This window comes from Jatropha curcas, chromosome 8 (assembly GCF_041381405.1).
Source record: "Jatropha curcas cultivar XTBG-Jc1 chromosome 8, XTBG_Jcur_1.0, whole genome shotgun sequence".
In the NCBI taxonomy this organism is placed as follows: domain Eukaryota; kingdom Viridiplantae; phylum Streptophyta; class Magnoliopsida; order Malpighiales; family Euphorbiaceae; genus Jatropha; species Jatropha curcas.
Window position 1 is genome coordinate 26195592 of NC_143158.1, and position 20622 is coordinate 26216213.

At 30.0% G+C, this 20622-nt stretch overlaps 2 protein-coding genes and 1 pseudogene across 4 annotated transcripts; all 3 read right to left on the reverse strand.

The window, feature by feature from the left end:
- Positions 1-1428: 1428 nt before the first annotated feature.
- Positions 1429-4624, reverse strand: LOC105628494 (protein DETOXIFICATION 17). 3 transcript variants are annotated; one of them, XM_089724720.1, is made up of 9 exons: positions 4544-4615; positions 4155-4231; positions 3122-3666; positions 2924-3010; positions 2787-2843; positions 2424-2662; positions 1931-2049; positions 1740-1826; positions 1429-1650 (listed from the first exon to the last, which is right to left on the reverse strand). In XM_089724720.1, the coding sequence occupies exons 2-9, from the start codon at positions 4173-4175 to the stop codon at positions 1588-1590; spliced, it is 1218 nt and encodes a 405-aa protein (XP_089580846.1). In that variant the 5' UTR covers positions 4176-4231; positions 4544-4615; the 3' UTR covers positions 1429-1587. The 3 variants fall into 3 exon arrangements, with proteins under 3 accessions (XP_089580846.1, XP_089580847.1, XP_012065298.1); XM_089724721.1 differs by having other exon boundaries at positions 4569-4603; XM_012209908.4 differs by having other exon boundaries at positions 4155-4624.
- A 7221-nt stretch (positions 4625-11845) lies between these two features.
- Positions 11846-14324, reverse strand: LOC149494419 (protein DETOXIFICATION 16 pseudogene; annotated as a pseudogene).
- Positions 14325-15045: 721 nt separating this feature from the next.
- Positions 15046-18607, reverse strand: LOC149494420 (protein DETOXIFICATION 17-like). The gene is made up of 8 exons (XM_089724722.1): positions 18285-18607; positions 16582-17126; positions 16397-16483; positions 16205-16261; positions 15885-16123; positions 15573-15691; positions 15388-15474; positions 15046-15303 (listed from the first exon to the last, which is right to left on the reverse strand). The coding sequence occupies exons 1-8, from the start codon at positions 18567-18569 to the stop codon at positions 15253-15255; spliced, it is 1470 nt and encodes a 489-aa protein (XP_089580848.1). The 5' UTR covers positions 18570-18607; the 3' UTR covers positions 15046-15252.
- Between the last annotated feature and the right edge of the window lie 2015 nt (positions 18608-20622).

Consider the following 20622-nt stretch of genomic DNA (forward strand, 5'->3'; position numbering starts at 1 on the left):
GTTATTTAATTTACATTTAAGATCACCAAGAGTATAATTATTTCCATAATTTATTGTATATGTATAATACATCTATTTAATGTATTATACAAATAAAAATATTAATTATAAATTTTTTACAAAAATATTTAATATTTTAAATAATTACAAATATAATAATAATATAAAAGTATTAATTTTCAAAATATAGTTTTAGAAGTAATTGCTAAAAATTATTTTTATAAGTTTAATAGAGTGAAAAAATATAATATTGTTACAAAAAAATTTAACTTATGGGTGAAAAAAAAGCTAAAAATGTAGATCAACTATTAAATAAATTCTTATCAAATATGTGTAAATTAATTATTAACTACAAGAATTAGCTGAATTGAACACTTCCTATGAGTTAAAATTTTTAGGTTCAAGTATTAAATTCACTCTTACATCTTTTTAATTGGTTCGATCATATATTTTTTTTATTAAATTGATTCTAGAATTTTTAATTTTTGAACAATTAAATGAAATCTATCCCACAGCTAAAATTGGCAAGTAAATATATCATAAATTGAGTGGAATGAACTTATATTAAGTAGTCCAAACATCATAATTGATCATATATACTTTAGAATTTTTAATGTGTTATATTTAGAATTTTGTAGAGTTTCTAATTTGAACTTTTATTTGAATTATTTTTCTCTATTTACGTTTATTTTTGACATTCATATTTATTTTTTTAATTAATTAACTTTTTACATAAAAAGTAGATATATAATGATTATGCAAATTATGAGAGAACTTTGGACTCAATTGGCTGAAATTAAAAGTTTAATGGTCAATTTGTTCAAAGAAGAAGCTTTTGAATCTGATTGGATGAACTAAAAAGTTCAAGGGCCAATTTGATACTTTAGCCAATTTTTTTGTTAGGTTCAACATACTTGTACCTACAAATCAATCAACAACGCATAATTTCTTTAAAGAGCATCAAGCGAGATCACTAAGATTTTTGCAGTGCTATGTAAGACTAGAATCGCTGGGTTATGAATTATAAGATCGTAAGAGTGTTAAAATGTTTTAAAAATTTATAATTGTGGTATATTAATTGTTTTATTTTAATTTTCTATTACTTGAAATTAATTTATCAATAAATACGAAAATATAAATGTCAAGACATAATAATCAATAATATAGTAAGAAATAATAATCATTTAACTAAATACTAAATGATTAAATAAATAATTAACACAATAAAAATTTCTCCACTAAATAAAAGTCATTCCAAAATCATAATTTTTATTGGAGTATATAAATAAATAAAATTAAATAAATTTTTTAATTTTGTAACATTACTATCATATATTTTTTAAAGATTGTTAATATCATTATTACAATTTATAAAATTCTTAACTATATTTGTTAAATTAAATTTGAGCATTGCAAATTTCAAAATCATTTATCCACAAATCAATTATATAACTATTAAAAAAAATTTAATACAAAGTGAGATATAAAAATTTAAATTAAAGATTAAAAATTAAAAATTAATAGATTTTTTGTGCATAGCACAAGCATATGCAGCTAGTAATTAAACTATAAGGGAGGGATTCAATCTCAAGACTCCCCATACGATAATGCATTGGCCTCACCAAGTACTCTATCCTTAGCTCTCTTTGCCTGCAAAAAGAAAAAGAAAGAAAGAAGATTTATGAAATGGTAATTAATGTCATGCACATATAACTAATCAAATAAATCACTACATATACTTGTTTTTCCCAATCTGTGCATAAAGTTATGATTGCAAGGGAAGTTGCTTGCACAAACATTGCTATTGTAATCCCAATCCAGAGGCCCTGTCAACCACATTCCATATAGACATTTTTAGTTTATTATAATCCCAATCCAGAGCCAAAGATGGATTCAAAATAAGAAAACAAAAGATAAAACTTGAAGCTACCTTTCCTCCAATATGGTAGACAAAAGCTAATACTGCAGCTGAAGGAATTCCAACAATGTAATAAGATCCCAAATTAACAAATGCTCCAATCTTTTGCCATCCACATCCTCTGCAAGTTCCTGCAATTCTCAATTGTTCAAACTCGTAATTTCTTAATCCTAAACATAATTCCAGAGGTGGAACAAGCCATTTTGCCCCCATCAGATGTCTTAAAAAAATTATTGCTGAAATTTAAGAAGTTATATTTCTCCCCCGAGTTTCAACTTCTAGTTCCACACCTGATTCCAGAAATGTTGAACTAAATCTAGTTTGGTTGGATGTAAAATAAGGAAGGGTGTAAAATAACAAGTGAAAATTTCATAGGGTTTGCAAAATACCTTGTTTGGGAAGGAGGTGAAATTGTGAGTGGATGTAAAATATTCTTTATTTTAATTCCTCCAGTTTACTCTCCAAAATGGGAGGAAAATAAAACTTATCAAGCAATGCATTATACCTGAAAGTACAGCTTGAATGCCATTAATGAAGTGGGCTGTTGCAAGCAATGGTAACATTTCTCCCACATATTTCACCACTCTATGATCTTTACTAAACAAGTGGCCAAAAACTTTTCGAGCTGACACCATAGTAGTAGCTACAACAAGGCCTTCTATCACAACCATGATTACCACAACATATACTGCTCGACGAGCAACTTGTGGCCGCCCAGCACCCAGTTCATTTGAAACTCTTGTGCTAATCCAGATAAACAATCCAAATAATCATACCATAAAAAATGAAAAAGGAAAGGAAAGATGCTGATTAAAAATAGAGGATAATGAACTCTTGTTGTTAAGAAACATTGTTGGTATATATTCACCTTATTGCACAACCAAGACCGTAAGGTATCATGTAAGTCAACATCTGTACGTTAAAGCTGGAAGTGGAAAAAACATACATTAATTAGGCCAAATAAGACCTTAATCTTCAGTAATTAGATGATCTGTAATAGAAAACCTGATAGACAGAACTGATGCTTCAAGCTTAGGATCTGGAAGAAGTCCAGATAATAAAACCATTATCTCAAGTGACCATACTTCCAAGCTGTTTGAAGCCCAGAAATAATTTAAATCATTAGAAGCATATCAAATGCTGAGTAGTATATGAGAATAATGCTAAACTGAAATAATTAAAAGAAATTCATCCTGGAGTTACCTAAGCATTATAGTTGCAGGAATTGCTAGTTTTAAAAAGCTAGGAATTCCACTGAATGCTTGCTTTGAAAAACCTGTCCAAGTTTCCTTAAATGATGGGGAGAACCAGACGTAACCTATTAGCTGCAATGCAATTATCCAAGAAGAGATGGAATGTGCTAATGCTCCTCCCATGTATTTTACGCCAGTTTTAAAAACAAGAATCCAAGTAATTGGGACATGTAATATTGCAGCAATTGCTGAAGTAATCATCACTGGAACTACTTTGTTTTGAGTTTGTAAGAATCTGATAAGACATTCAAAGAATGAAGTACCAAAAAATCCAGGTATCATGCAGTAAGCATATTTTCCGGCTGCATTTGCGATTTCAGGATTTTGTTTCAAGAATTTAAGAATTTCAGCTGCATTAGCAAATACAATTCCAATTGGAATGCTCATAATGAGAAGAATAAGAATTCCTCTTTGTAAGTGTATTCCAAGCAAGTGATACTGTTTGGCTCCATAGGACTGGCCCGAGAATGTTTCCAATGCACTTCCCATTCCTCGCTTGACAAGAGAAACAAATTAAGAAAAAAAATAATAAGAAAAAAAACAGCCAAATAAGCCAAATTTTTTCAAGTTCTTTATCAATTTTTTTAAATTTTATGGATTGAATAAATAATAAGAAAAATAATTCTAAGTCTTAGTATTGAAAACATTAAACAAGTTTAATAGAAAAGTCTTCAAATTTAATTAAAATATTATAAGAAAAAAAAAAAAGACATGGAGTGTTTTCGATATTTTGATTTATGATTTTTTTCCCATACAATTTCAAACCAGAACCATTTGTCAGTTCCAAAAAAATAACTAATGATAACCGAACCGTAGAGATAGGTTCTTACAACCGAAGTTTGATTTCGTTTTGACAAGTTCAGTTAGTTTGAAACCGGGACCGGGGTGATGTTAGAGCCCATTTTTTAACCATTGTCCAAACCTTATTAAGCAAATATATAAATTAAAGAAAGTTAAAGATTAGGTAAAAAAAATTGTCTTACCAACAAGGTAAAACCTGCCATTGAAGCAAAGGAAGTGGCAATGGAAGCCCCAGAAAGAGCAAGAACTCCAAGACGACCTACAAACATGATACAAATTATCTGATTAATACCAAAGCATAAGAAAACTGACACTAGAGGTCCTGCTAACATCAGCTGCTTCTTCATCTCCTTTAGAATCTCCTTTTTGCTGAATAAATTTCTCGATTCAGAAACATTTTCCTGTGGTGTTTGAGAACGTTTTTCATGCTTTTCTATATCCATTTTGATTATCATGCAAAAATCCTGCCAGTCCAGACCTATGAAAATCTACATGTAGGCGTTAATATATCCTTTGCCATCAAACATAACACATTTAAATGAAAAAGAATGCTACATATAGAAAGAATCACTTTAAAGGAGTCGATATTGCTTTACAGGTTTCATCCTTTGAGATAATTTGTCATATGGCTGGCGAGTGGATAAAAAGCACCTTTGTAATTAATCTCCTTTATATATATATATATATATAACTTCAACGACTCACCTCTATTTATTGTCAAAATTAGGTTGTGGTGTGCCCATCTAAGTGGAACCCACACACGTGATGAAAAGAAAAAAAACATAGGTGAAAGTTGGCATGCAAATTTGACAAGGATGGAAAGCCGTGAATGAGTTATACACTGATCTCTCGTCTTCTCTCTCTTATAAATAGGAGAGGATTTGTCTCAGTTTAAACACACCAACAAGAAGAATAGAGAGAGTGAGAGCAATTGTAAGAGAGAAAAATGGAGAGATTATTCAAGAAGAAAAATTAAGCTTAATTTTTCGAGTATTCTTAAATAGAGGGTTGCGAGTGTATGTAAATACTTTATTTATTTTTCTTCTATAAAAGATCTGTGGCGGTCCGGAGATGTAGGTAAGATTGGCCGAACTCCGTCATCAAATTGTGTATTATTTTCTTATTGGGGATTTTGAGTAATTTTTCCCAACATTTATTGCACAACCACCTTTTGTTCATTGCAGAACTATCGAGAGGGAGAGGGAGAGAGAGAGTTACATCGAATTCTGACCACATTTTTCAGCAATTTATTGAATTGAGGTTGTATATAGCAATCAAAATGAGGGCTCCATAATTTGCTTCAATATTCAACTAACAGTCTTGCAAACCTGAAATTCAAAGATTAAGTTTAAGTTGAGCATCTCTTTCACAGCCATGAAGGAGTTGCTTTCTTAATTAACACACTATTTCCATGATCTTTCTAATTTTGGGAACAAATTTTCACTCCGACATAAAAACAAACAGCTAGTGTGCCAAAAATCAAACACCCTACACAAAATTTACCTCTTAAGACAAAACGTCGGCGTTTTCTTGTTGGACATGTTTGAGAACAAGAGTGTAAGCCCAATGGATAGAATCACGGGCTCGAACAGCTTTTTGTTTAATGAATAACTCGATTGTGTCAAAAGATGGCTTATTATTTTGGGGCGGGAAAATCAGCATTCCAGCAATCAAAATCCGAGACAACCACTTGGATTGCAAATTTTCATAAATATAAACACATGATTCATAAAGTTTTTAGGTGAGACGCTAAAATAAAAAAAAATACAAAATTCCGATGCCAAAGTTATTATTTTCTCCTTTGATACTTATATAATATGCAACCCAAGAAGAAGATACACAAATGTTAAAGGCATAAAGGTATATTGGGTGTTTAAATTTTAATATTTTTTAATTTTAATGTCTGATTAGAAAATATTATTAATTGAGTATTAAAATTATAAAAAACATGCAATTAAATAGTTCATGTTAATTTGGACAAACGGAAATTTGATTGGAAAAATTATAATTTTATCTATGTAGTTTATCATAAATTATTAATCTATTTTTGCATTTTTAAAATTATATTACAATATTCTTATTATTTATTTCCGTTAAAACTTTTGTCCTTTGTCTATTTTTTATAATATGTTTGATGAAAAACAAAAACACTCTTAAATATAAATCATTTGCAGCAAAGAACAAACAATAAAATGGAAAAATCTCAATTTTCAAAATTTCAGCTTTACTTTTCTTTGTAAAATTAAAAAAAAAAAATCACATCTCACTTCCATTTTCAGAAATCAATAACCTATAAATGATTAAAATAAAATCAGTTTAAAAAATATAAAATAAAAAATCCTAAAAATTCAAGAACAGAAAACGAAAATGGTCTTTGTTCTTCTTGTTCCGATTTTGGTCTAAATTTCTCTGATGAGTTTCTTTCCTTCATGGGCCCACTATAGATGGATGATAGTAAAGGAGAAATCACCAGGAAACAAGCTCAACAATCACAACAACACTAACTTTCATCTCCTCCTACAAATAACCCACTGTACCTTAAATACAATGAGAAAGGAAAGCACTGGAGCGTTCTGACCATTTTCAAGTTCAAGATCTGATGCTAGCCAAAGAACAGGGGAAATGAAGAATATTCAGTAATAATACCCAGATTGCGGGCTCCAACGCATTTGGGTTCAAAATACATTTTGAGGAGTCGATTTATGCTAATTGACAGACCCTTGTCAACCACAAATCCTAATACTGCTAACCCATAAACCCAACAATTTTAGGCTACGACTTCTTCTGATACTGATGATAATGAAAATGAAGATATATGGAGAATTCAAAGAAGGAGATTTCTTAGTGTACCAGGAGTTTGGATTTGGGCTAATGAAATTGCAACAGAGAGGAAAGTTGTCAAAGGTATTCTGGGCAAAAAAAAAAAAAAAAAAAAAAAATCTTTCTCCTTTGACTGTTTAATTTTCCTTTTGACTTATAATAAAAATTAATAAAAAAATGGACAGAATAACGAAAATTAGGAATGAAAGCAAATTATAGAGATATTGTAGTGTATATTTAAAATGCAACGATACACTAATAATTTATGGCAAAACACAAGGATAAAACACAGGATACGTAAGCAGCTGACGTGGATTTTAGCATTCCACATAACTCTTTCACATGCATTGCATATGCCTTTTATTCAGAAAAATGACATTTCTAACCCCATTAAAAATTAAATATAGCATATTTTTAGTCCATCAATTAAAAAACAGATAACACAATGAAAAACAACAATTCTGCAAAAATTCTTAAAAATCCAATTTACAAGATTCATAAAACGATTTATTAGAAAGCAAAATTGCCAAGCCTCTAACTCGAAAGAGGCAATTGGATATCAACAGATTTCTGTATTTCCAAAATTTCAATTTCGGATAATATTTTCAGGACCGAAACAAATGACATGAGTATTTCTATGAACTTGCAACAAATTTTTCGCAGGGTCCACAGTAATAACTCTAGCACTGTGTAAATAAAAAGCAACTGATTGGAAAATTTTTCTGTTCGGACATAGTCAACACCAAAAATAGTAAAGATTAAAGTTCAGACACCGATAGTGTAATTAATCCATACCAAATTGACCAAACTAAACATCAACATACAAATTATTTTTCTCTTCCTCGATAAATTCTTCACTTTGCTCACATTTGATGACCAAAAAGTTTGACTACTAGGCTCAATCCCATTACTATTGAAAAAGTCTGAGCAACTACCATGAGCAGCCGACTCTTCAACTCAAGAACACCATTGAGTTTACATGAATGGGAAAATTAAGATAATGAAAGAAAGTCAAAATATTAAGAATTTAAACCATGGTTTTGAAAATTTTCTTGGTTTTTCTTTTTGAAGGTTTGTCTACGAAGATGCAAATTTTAATTTAAGATTTTGGAATTTCAGCTTATTCTTGGTTGATGTGTTGGTTTTGAGATTAATTTAAGTGATACAAATCGACAAACCATAATCGCACGAGAGGATATTCTATTTCCAAATGGACCTATTATAAGGGCAATGACTAAAAAAGTCAAGAAAGCAGTTGATGGACCGATCAAAAATATATTTAAGTCTAATGAAAAAGTACCAAATAATGAGATGGGCTTGCAGAATATCCAAGGTTGGTTCACATGATCCAAACATGTGGGCCTTAGGCCTTATAGTTAGCTTATGTTTAAATTAGTATAATTGGACCTACTTCAATTGGGCTTTATGCCTTAATTAGTTTTAGGGTTTTCTATATATAAATATTTAGCTATCAAGTATTATGGAATAACTCAATTTATGCGTTTTATTTCAAGAGAGGCGAATTCTTAGTTCTTCATTGAACTTATCAAAGATAATTAATCTTTGTGACGTTTATCCTTTCACCTTAATATCTTTCGTTCATTCTTCTAGTTGAATTTTGGATCAAGATCCGCAATTCTCAATAAGAAATTTCTACGAGAAAGATACTTCAAAAGTAGAGTGAAAATTTTTTAAAATAAAGAAGGAAAAGCTTTTGTTTGTTCATTTATTTAATAAAAAAAAGGGAAAATTATTATTTCGTCCCTGAGGTTTTACATAATTATTTAGGTAGTCCTCGACATTTATACATATATTTATAACGTTCTTGAGGTTTGCCACCATCATATTAATTGGTCCTTCCGTAAAAAAAATACATTTTTTTCCGTTAATTTTGAGAGGAAAAGACGAAATTATCCTTTGAAAAAATAATTATTTCGTCCCTAAGGTTTACCATAATTATTAAGTAGTCCCGGACATTTATACAAATATTTATAACGTCTCTGAAGTTTACTTCCGTCATATTAATTGGTCATTCCATAAAAAAAATATATACTTTTTCCGTTAATTTTGAGCGAAAAAGACGAAATTATCTTTTATAAGTTTTCATTGACATTATTGTCAATCCCTTTCCTTTAAAATACCTGAAACTCAAATTTTCACCATCTTTCTCAATCCAATGCAGTCTTCATTGCCACCACCATGTCTCTGTCAAGTATCATCTCCATAATCAGATCACCAACAAAACTAAAAGGGAAAATAATTATTTCGTCGCTGAGGTTTGCCATACTTATTTAAGTAGTCCCGGCCATTTATACAAATATTTATAACGTCTCTGAGCTTACTTCCGTCATATTACTTGGTCTTTCCGTCCAAAAAACATACTTTTTGCTGTTAATTTTTAATAGAATGACCAAACTAACCTAAATCCTCTAATCAAGGAGAGAGAGATAAATGGATGAAGGGTGATGATGGCTTGATTGAGTTTGGATGTTGGATTTTAGTTTTGGTGGTGATCTAGTTATGGAGATGATAGTTTTCATTGACACAGTAGTGGCAATGAAGACTGCATTGGGTTAAGGAAGATAGTGAAAATGTGAGTTTTAGGTATTTTAGAGGAAAGTGATTAATAATAATGTCAATGAAAACTTATAAAGGATAATTTCGTCTTTTCCACTCAAAATTAACGGAAAAAGTGTATTTTTTTTATGGAATGACCAATTAATATGACGGAAGTAAACCCCAGGGACGTTATAAATATTTGTATAAATATAGGAGACTACTTAATAATTATGGCAAACCTCAGGGACGAAATAATTATTTTTCCAAAGGATAATTTCGTTTTTTCTTCTCAAAATTAATGGAAAAAGTGTATTTTTTTGATAGAAAGACCAATTAATATGACGGTGGCAAATCTCAAGATGTTATAAATATATGTATAAATATCGAGAACTACCTAAATAATTATGTAAAACCTCAGGGACGAAATAATAATTTTCCCTACAAAAAATTACATGTATTTGTTGAAGGTCTTGAAGCAAAGAGGAAAGTGTTCATGTAGTTATCGTCTCCTTCTCTTCTTTCTCTTTCGCTTTAAAGACTCTGATTTCTTCAAACCAAAAAGAAAAAATTATGGTAGATTTTTTTGTTCGGTGAGTTCAAATTTCTTTGCTTGGTGGGGTAAAAATTTTTTTTTTTTTTTTTGGAAAAAAAAGAGTGGAAAAGAAAGGGAAAATAATATTGAAATAAAATAAAGATGTGATTATAGAGAGAAAAAGAAAAAAAAGAAAGTGTCAAAATAAAGAAGAAGTAAACCGCTGCAATTTCTATGAGGTGAAGGTGCCAATGTAAGCGGTGGAGGCAGCCATCAGAAAGAAATAATGAAGAGAGAGAGAAAGTCAAGGGTGATTATTGATTAGTCGGTGAGTGGCTGTCAAGGCTTATTCCAGCCAAATGGCTCACCCACTCCATAAACTGACATCAGAAATGGGCTCCCCATCAAATTGCGAACTGGATGGTGTGATCGCTGCAAAATTCTCGGTGAGCTTGATTTTTCGGCCACCGTGCATGGTGGTCGTTAGCGGTGGTCCGGTGACCGGCCGGTGAGACTCTAGTGAGACTTTGAGAGGAAGAATTTCCTCCTCCTCGTAACAATCACGATTCTCCTACCCAATTTTAATTTGGTGAGCTCTAGTCTTGATTTCATGTTTTCTGGTTATATTCAGTTAGAGTTATTGAGTTAATTTAGTTAAACTTTATTTCAGTTAATTTAGTTAATATAGATTGACTCATACAATACAAATGGGAAATTTAAATGAGTATAATTTAGTATGATAGAAATGAAGCACTTATTATGTTAGATCCTAGTACTGAAAAGTTGAGAAACTGATTAAGTAGATGAAACTATATAATTATTCATTGTGAACGCTTATCTAGCATGTTTATCTAGTTTTGGTTAATTTAATGTTAAGATTATGGATTAAATGGTTAATTTAATGTTATTGATTAAATGGTTAATTTAACGTTAAGATTATGGATTAAATTACAACTCTGTAGTTGAGTTGTGGTGAAACTAAATTGAATTTGGTATTATGCAAGAATTATAACGTTAATGAATTGGCGGACCAGAATTATATGATTGATTTGCCTGAACGATGAGATGTGTGAATTGGATAAATAGAAATATTGAATAATTAATAATATTGTTATTGTTTAAGCAGGCAGATAATTCTATTTTTAGGGAAATACTGCTGGATTTTTGGTAGAACATTTATCAAGAACTAAACTAACTACACTGATAATAAAAGCTAATAACCAATACCACCAATATTGCTATTATTATTAGAGAATCTAGTTAGTAAGTAAAGTGATAGAATTAGAGAGTTATAAAACAGATAAATTAATAAGCTAGCATAAAAGATTCGTTGGACAGTTTTTGAGAAATTAAATAAATAGGGACTTATGCTAATAGCAAGTGAGCTTCATTAATGATAAAGATTGTTTCTGATTCTTTCCTTAGATATGATGGCGTGTCCCGAGAAATCGAATGTTGGATAGCAGAATACTTGAATATGGAGCATAAAGCTTCCAGCTATATCATAAAGCTATGAGCAGTGTTGGATAACTTATTCCCCATTGCATATGCATACATGCATACACGGATAAATGTAATGCATTCACACATGATAGATAAATACTATATAGGTATAGATCCATTATTTAAAGAACTGCTATTTGTGCTGCATTACTTATTGCTATTAGGTATTGCTTGATTAATTGTGACTTGCTATATCTATGCTTTGGTTGTGTGAAATTGGGATGAAGTGGGTCACCGCTGAATTTGTGAGGGCAGTCTATGAAGTGGGTTAAAAGCAATAACAAAGCCAAAACTGATAGACAGGACTGATGCTTCAAGCTTAGGGTCTGGAAGGAATCCTAATAAAAAAACACTATCTCAAGTGATCATACTTCCAAGCTGTTTCAAGCCAAGAAATAAATTAAATCCTTAGAAAACATATCAAATGCTGAATGTAATTAGAAGAAACTAATCTTGGAGTTACCTAAGCATTATAGTTGTAGGAATTGCCAGTTTTAGAAACCTAGGAATTCCATGAAATGCTTCCTTTGAAAAACCTGTCCAAGTTTCCATAAATGATGGAGAGAACCAGATGTTAGCTATTAGCTGCAATACGATCCAAGCAGAGATGGTGTGAGCTATGTGCTAATGCTGCTCCCATATATGTTAGGTCAGTTTTAAAAACAAGAATCCATGTAATGGGGATATGAAGCATTGTAGTAATTCCTCAAGTAATCATCATTGGAACTACTTTATTTTGTGTTTGTAAGAATCTGATAGGACATTCAAAGAGTGAAGTACCAAAAAATGCAGGTATCAGGAAATAAGCATATTTTCCTGCTGCATTTGCTATTTCAGGGATTTGTTTCAAGAACTTGAGAATTTCAGCTGTATTAGCAAATACAATTCCAATTGGAATGCTCATAATTAGAAGAATAAAAATTCCTCTCTGTAAGTGTATGCCAAGTAAGTGGCACTGTTTGGCTCCACAGGACTGGCGGGAGAAGGTTTCCAATGCACTTCCCATTCCTCGCTTGTGGACAACAAGAGAAACAAATTAAGACAATAAAGGAAATTAAATTAAATATTTGGATCAACTAAACAGTTGTACTTTATATGTTAGGATTAATTCAAAATAATATTATGAAAAATCTGTTGAGATTTCAATTTTATTTAGTGCAGATATTCTGCATAGAATTTGATATTTCTGTTATTAGGATTGAAGATTTTTAGGAGTATTTTAGATCTTCTTTGATTCACTTGTAAGCCTATAAATAGGCACATTCTTTTGTTAATTCAATGCAGTGCAAAACATGAAGTGCTAAACATTGTTAATCATCTTGTGCATTTCCATTCTTCTTTCCAAAATTTCAACATGGTATCAGAGCCTGTCTGTTAAATGGCTACAAACACTATTCCATTTCCTTCCCTAAAAATCTCAACATGGATTAAAGAAATCCCTCCATTGTCATCCAACCCAACTATGGTTCAAATTAAGAATCATAGCGAAGAAAAAGCCAAAAATTCAAAGCAAAAACCTGCCTTCATATTCAAAAAGATTGCAGGTATAAAAATCAATCAAATTTTGTGCAAGAGGAAGGAACTCTTCTTTGAGTATTGGAGAGAAGTGCTCCAAGAGAATATTGGAGAGATGTGCTCCAAAATAAAAGAAAGTGATGAGAAGTGCATCAATATTTGAAGAGAAGTGCTTCAAAAAAAAAAAAAAAAATTTGCTAGTTTGATGAGAAGTGCATCAATATTTGGTGAGAAGTGCATCAAAATGATGAGTTGGAGAGAGGTGCTTCAACAAAGTTAATTGAAGAGAAGTGCTTCAAATGCTAGATTAAAAATTTTAATTGTTAATTATTGTAATAAAAATATTATGTTTGAATTAAGAGAGAATGTTAGGATTAATTCAAAATAATATTATGAAAAATCTGTTGAGATTTCAATTTTATTTAGTGCAGATATTCTGCATAGAATTTGATATTTCTGTTATTAGGATTGAAGATTTTTAGGAGTATTTTAGATCTTCTTTGATTCACTTGTAAGCCTATAAATAGGCACATTCTTTTGTTAATTCAATGCAGTGCAACACATGAAGTGCTAAACATTGTTAATCATCTTGTGCATTTCCATTCTTCCTTCCAAAATTTCAACATTATAATTAAATATTTTAATTAATTCTATATAGTACATGGCTAATTAAATTCATTTATAATAACAAATTACTATCAAGAAAATTAAAACTACATATTTTTAACATAATGTATTAAAAAATAATAAAAGATAATAAATATTAATACAAACTATAGTTTTCTATACTAAATAATAATTATCCCAGTTACTTTGATCGTCATCTTTATTATAGTTGAATAGATGAACAATAATCAATTTTTTATAAACGAATAGTTAAGTAAAATTGGAAATATTTTTGAACAAAATTTTTAAATTGTATAGTTTGAATAAATAATAAAAGAAAATACTACCTACTAGTAAAAAAAACAAGTTTAATAAAAATTCTTAGAATGTAATTGAAAGGCTATAAAAAAATAAATTGGGAGTTTCTTTGATTACCATTGATTTTACAATTTTTTTTTTTAACAAACAGTTTCAATCCACAGTCCAAACCTTATTAAGCAAAAAATATTGAAGAAGGTTACAAAATAGGAACATGTACTTGTCTTACCAACAAAGTAAAACCTGCCATTGAAGCAAAGGAAGTAGCAATAGAAGCACCAGACAAAGCGAGAACTCCAAGATGACCGACAAACGTTATGCCAACTATCTGACTAATACCGAAGCATAAGAAAACTGACACTAAAGGTCCTGCTAACATCAGCTGCTTCTTCATCTCCTTTAGAATCTCCCTTTTGCTGAATAAATTTCTCGATTCTGAAATATTTTCCGTAATTGCCTGGGGTGTTAGAGAACATGGTTGATGGTTTTCTGCGTCCATTTTGATTATCATGCAAAAACCGTCACTACCCAGAGCTATGAAAATCTATATATAGGCATTACTGTCCTTTGCTGTCAAAGTTAATCTATCTAAATGAAACGGAATTCAACATCGAAAGAATCTCTTTAAAGGATTAACCAACTTTAAAAACTCATCTTCCAACGATTAACCAAATTTCCCACTATCATTTGAAAAGGTTTGATCCACGGCGGTGATTTATTATGTGGAAATTACATAAACATATAAATAAATAAATATTTTTTTTCATTATTTAAACAATTTAAAGAAAAGTTTAATAATGTTTAAATAAATATTTGCTTTCAAATATAAAATATTGATTATCTTGTCATTTTTTGTTCACCGACCAAATTTCCCGTTATCATTTAATGATGGGAAATTGATATTTTGTCCTTAGATAATATTAAAATTAATCATTATATATTTACTTTTTTAGAAACACTACTTTATCACTAATGTTTACTTCCATCAACTATTTAACCATTCCGTTTATTTTTGGACTTTTTTCCGTTAAATGTGTTGTGAAAAGACATGAAGGTATTTTGTCCTTTCATGAACCATTTAACAGAAAAAAAGTATAAAAAAAAGTGAATAGAAGGACTATTTGGTTAGTGAAAGCAACCATTAGTAATAAATTAATATATCTCTAAAAAAGTGAGGATGGAGCGATTAATTTTAACATGATATAAAGACTTATTAGTAATTTTCCCTTTAATGATTGACCAAATTTATTGTTAAAAATTCTCATTCCGTAAATTGTCCTTAGAGGAAGCACTAACTACATAAAATATTTTTAATATATTTTATTACATTAATCTATCATTTTAATTCTTTCTTTTTGCTACTGCTTATCAAATAAGCAAACTAAAAAATTAAATCCTTTCAGGTGATTTTAAGACATATGTCATCTTTAAGACAATGCATTGGCCTCACCAAGTACTCTATCCTTAGCTCTCCTTGCCTGCAAAAACAAATTAGATAATCAAATGGTAATTAATTAATGTCATGCACATATATAACTAATCAAATAAACCACTACATATACTTGTTTCTCCCAATCTGTGCATAAAGTTATGATTGCAAAAGAAGTTGCTTGCACGAACATTGCTACTGTAATCCCAATCCAGAGACCCTGTCAACCACATTTGAGATACAAATTTTTAAATTGATTTTTTCTTGCTGGAAAGGTTCAGGGCTTAAAAATAAGAAAGAAAAAAAATTTGAAGCTACCTTTCCTCCAATATGGCAGACAAAAGCTAATACTACAGCTGTAGGGATTCCAACAATGTAATAAGATCCCAAATTAACAAACGCTCCAATCTTTTGCCACCCACATCCTCTGCAAGTTCCTGCAATTCTCAATTGTTCAAACTCGTAATTTCTTAGTCCTAAACATAACTCCAGAGGTGGAACTAGCCATATTGCTCCCCATCAGATGTCTTAAAAAAATTATTGCTGAAATTTAAGAAGTTATGTTTCAACTTCTAGTTTCACCCCTGATTCCAGAAATATTGAGCTCAAAGTTATCAAGCTTGCATATACCTGAAAGTACAGCTTGAATGCCATTAATGAAGTGGGAAATTGCAAGCAATGGAAACATTTCTCCCACATATTTGACCACTCTATGATCCTTGCTAAACAAGTGGCCAAAAACTTTTCGACCTGACACCATCGTAGTAGCCACAACAAGAGCTTCTATCACAACCATGCTTATCACAACATATACGGCTAGACGTGCAGATTGCGGCCGCCCAGCACCCAGTTCATTTGAAACTCTTGTGCTAATCCAGACAGAAAAAACCATATGATTATACCATAAAAAAAGGGGATAATTATCTCTTGTTAAGATAATATATATTCACCTTATTGCACAACCAAGACCGTAAGGTATCATGCAAGTCAACATGTGTATGTTGAAGCTGGAAGTGGAAAAAACCTACATTGATTAGGCCAACATAATATTGTTCTTAATTTTAGCTCAAAATCATTATTAACAATAACAATGCCAAACAAGTCCTTATTCTCTAGTAATTAGATGATTTGTAATAGAAAACCTGACAGACAGGACTGATGCTTCAAGCTTAGGGTCTGGAAGAAGTCCTGATAATAAAACCACTATCTCAAGTGACCATATTTCCAAGCTGTTTCAACCCAAGAAATTATTTTAAATCATTAGAACATATCAAATGCTGCGTAATGCTAAACTGAAATAATTAAAAGAAACTAATCTTGGAGTTACCTAAGCATTATAGTTGCAGGAATTGCTAGTTTTAGAAACCTTGGAATTCCACGGAATGCTTCCTTTGAGAAACCTGTCCATGTTTCCTTAAACGACGGGGAGAACCGGACATACGCTATTAGCTGAAATGCAATGATCCAAGCAGTGATGGACTGTGCTAATGCTCCTCCCATATATTTTAGGCGAGTTTTAAAAACTAGAACCCAAGTAATGGGGACAAATAGTATTGCAGCAATTGCTGAAGTGATCATCATGGGAACTACTTTATTTTGTGTCAGTAAGAATCTGACAAGACATTCAAAGATTGAAGTACCAAAAAATGCAGGTATCAGGAAATAAGCATATTTTCCTGCTGCATTTGCTATTTCAGGATTTTGTTTCAAGAATTTGAGAATTTCAGCTGTATTAGCAAATACAATTCCAATTGGAATGCTCATAATTAGAAGAATAAGAATTCCTCTTTGTAAGTGTATGCCAAGCAAGTGATACTGTTTGGCTCCATAGGACTGGCCGGAGAAGGTTTCCAATGCACTTCCCATTCCTCGCTTATAGACAACAAGAAAAAAAATTAGGAAGTTAATATGAGAGAAAATAGAGTAAGAGTCACCTTCTTAGAGATTGAATTTAGTCAATAACATTGAAAATAACTTAAATGTTCCATTTCAAAACTCAGTTATAATTATCATTTTTAAGGTAAGTGAATAGACGACTAAAAATCGAATTTTTCTATAGCTTAATACCCAAATCAAAATAAAACCTATACATCTTTTTATTCGCATTGATTTTGAAGGTTCAGTTTGGTTTCTTTGGAAGAATTGATTTTATTGATTTGGTTCAGTTTTTCCATGCATAAAACATGACATACTAGGTATATGCATAAAACATAACATACTAGGTATCACTACACTTTCAAAATTGCTGATTTTAATTTTAAAACCGTTGATCATGGTCCAATCTTTCTTTGAAATTGTCTTCCAAAGTAAGTGTAATTATACTGAACTATTCTTAAACAGTTTTCGAACCATCAGTTCTAGTTTGATTATGATCTAAACCATAACCAGACTTAAACCTGAATCGGACTAATTTTTTCAAGTTATTTTTCAACTTTTTAAATTTTGTAGTTTGAATAGATAATAAAAAATAATATTTCCTTCATCTCATTTTGTTTGCATGGTTTGACAAAATACACATTAATAATTTAGTCAACAAAAGTTATTTTGCCTTTTTTTTACCTTTAACTCATTAAGATATTAATAAAAATCTTTCATTTAATGAACAATCATAAAATTATTATGGAAAAAATTAATTGTTTACGTATCTAAATTTAGAAATCTTGCAAATATTTTGAGACATCTAAAAAAGAATAACAAGCAAATAAAATGGGACAGAAAGAGTATTAACTACTAACGTTGAAAAAGAGTAACAACTATTTTTACCCAAATTTCTGTTTTAAATAGATATATAAACAGCTACAGCTAAGAGTTAATAGCTAACAACTAAAAAACCAGCTAAACAGACCCTAAATAAGTTTAATAAAAAGTCTTAGATTTTGAACCATAATCCTGCGATGATGCCTGAAGCACACTTTGAACCATTATCCAAACTTTATTAAGCAAAAAAAAAAAAAAAAAAAAAAAAAAAAAAAAAAAAAAAAAAAAAAAAGTTAAAGAAAGATACAAAATAGAAACAAATAATTGTCTTACCAACAAAGTAAAACCCGCCATTGAAGCAAAGGAAGTGGCAATGGAAGCTCCAGAAAGAGCAAGATCTCCAAGATGACCTACAAACATTATACAAATTATCTGATTAATACCAAAGCTTACAAAGACCGACACTAAAGGTCCTGCTAACATCAGCTGCTTCTTCATCTCCTTCAGAATCTCCTCTTTGCTGAGTAAATTTCTCGATTCAGAAATATTTTCCCTAATTGCCTGTGGTGTTAGAGAACAACATTGTTCATCCTTTTCTAAATCCATTTTGATTATCATGCAAAAATCGTCACAGTCCGGAGCTAGGAAAATCTATACGTATAATATATATATATATATATATATATATATATATATATATATATATATATATATATATATGTATATGTATATAGGCATTACGAAATGACATATCTAAATGAGTAGGAATGCAACATGAAGAGAGTCGCTTTAAAGAATGGATTATTCCTTATTGCAAGTGGAAAAAAAAGATAATATATATATATATTAGCTTTTTTTTCCACTTGCAATAAGGAATATATATATATATATATATATATGATATTTTATTTAATCAAGTGAATGAGACGTCCACTTCAATCAAGTGAGTGAGAAGTGTAGGAACATATTATAGTAGAAAAATTACAGTACAGCCCCTATAGTTTGAAAAATAAAACTAGTCCATTGATGTGTTCTTTAAAATAAAAGAGATATTTTCACTATTTCATAACGTACTTAACAAGAAATATGCAAAAATTGGACCAAAGGATCTTATAGTCTAATGGAAATAAACTAAAAGGACATTTTAGTCAATTTTCTAAAAGACAAAGATGGAATATTTGTATTTTGCAAATTACAGGGATCGTATTGTAATTTTTCCTCTTACTATTTCTGCTTAATTAATTTAGTTTTCTGATTTTACTTTTTGCAATTTTATTTTTATAATAAAACAATAAAATATATGTTTCACATGTGAGATTTATCAAATGTTTTGATAATATGGTTACAGTTTAGTTGAGCGCCAGAATTGAAAGAAAAATATTAAAATTTATCCATTTTTGGTTCAAATGTGTATTTTAATTTGGAATATAAACTTCTACGAGAAAGAAAAGGCAAAAACTTTAGATTTACAATTATTTTTAGTTTAGTTTTCATTTACTTTATGTGATTTTAAAAAATTTACATTTGCAAGTATAGTAAGGATTTGTCGATCAGGTGTAGTTTAGTTGGTTTTTTTACTTATGTGGAGAGTGAGAGGTTTTAAGTTCGAGTTCTCTCAATCATAAGTATTTTTACTAATTTGGTGAGTCCAGAAGCCGTAGTGTTATTTTGGTCCATCGAGCCTTCCAATGAATAAAAAAATGTTGTAAGGACTTTCTCAATATTGTTTTTTATTCATAACTTAATTAAAAATAAATTTTGTAACAAAATTTGAAGATGAGTATCGTTTGCTGATTTATTGAAAAAGAAATTACTAAAAAATTGAGTGTGGATTTTCATCGCTTAAGACTTAAGAGAGCCACGTGTTTTAGTCGATTTTTTTTTTTAGTCACACAAGAAGTATCCACGTGTTTTAATGATCTAAATTATGATGATCACTATCGCAAGTGCTTTTTACTATAAAGCTACCCGTTGGGATTAGAAAATGTTGATTATTATTTGATGCAAAATGCATTTTAATTCACAAACAATACTAATCAACTATTAATTATACAATTAAATATCGTCAGCATGTTAATGCTAAATGCGATAAAGAAAGCTATAATAAACATGGATGATAATTAACTTTGTCCAATAAAATACAAATCCTTTAATTTATATTAACATATATGTTTTCTGGATGAATTCAATTAAATTCAAATAAAATAACATATTAGCTAGATGCATTTACTACAAACTCTAATAAATTAAACATAACTGAGTTCTGGTGAGAAGAATTAAAAATTAAGCTAAACTAGAAATATCCGTTAGTTGTGAATTTAATTAGTGCTAATATGGATAATTAATATTTAATTGAAGAAAAAAGAGATGAATTTAATATGATACGCTCTATGATATCATTTTACATCAGAAGAAAATTATCTAAAATTTCATTATAATTTGATCTTGTTTACAATTTTAACATTCGAATTTTTATCAATGAGTTCTCAATAGTAGTAAGACTAATGAGTTTTTTTTTTTTTTTTTTTTGTTATTATTGGAATTTAGAGTGGATTTTTGAGAAACAATGCAAGAAATAAATTAAAAGAATTATCCTATAATAAACTACTTGCAAAAAATATAGATGTTTCTTTATTGCAATACCTAACAAAATTCACTACCATTGTCTTAT

What these genes read in the sequence shown, in the direction of transcription:
- LOC105628494 (XM_012209908.4), bottom strand. Translation starts at nt 4,427, where the DNA reads ATGATAATCAAAATGGATATAGAAAAGCATGAAAAACGTTCTCAAACA. An exon ending in TCTACCATATTGGAGGAAAG is followed by an intron (nt 1,827 to 1,930) that starts GTAGCTTCAAGT and finishes TGTGGTTGACAG; the next exon opens with GGCCTCTGGATTGGGATTAC. An exon ending in GCACAGATTGGGAAAAACAA is followed by an intron (nt 1,651 to 1,739) that starts GTATATGTAGTG and finishes TTCTTTTTGCAG; the next exon opens with GCAAAGAGAGCTAAGGATAG.
- LOC149494420 (XM_089724722.1), bottom strand. Translation starts at nt 18,569, where the DNA reads ATGATAATCAAAATGGATTTAGAAAAGGATGAACAATGTTGTTCTCTA. An exon ending in TGGCGGGTTTTACTTTGTTG is followed by an intron (nt 17,127 to 18,284) that starts GTAAGACAATTA and finishes GTTGTCTATAAG; the next exon opens with CGAGGAATGGGAAGTGCATT. An exon ending in GCACAGATTGGGAGAAACAA is followed by an intron (nt 15,304 to 15,387) that starts GTATATGTAGTG and finishes TTGTTTTTGCAG; the next exon opens with GCAAGGAGAGCTAAGGATAG.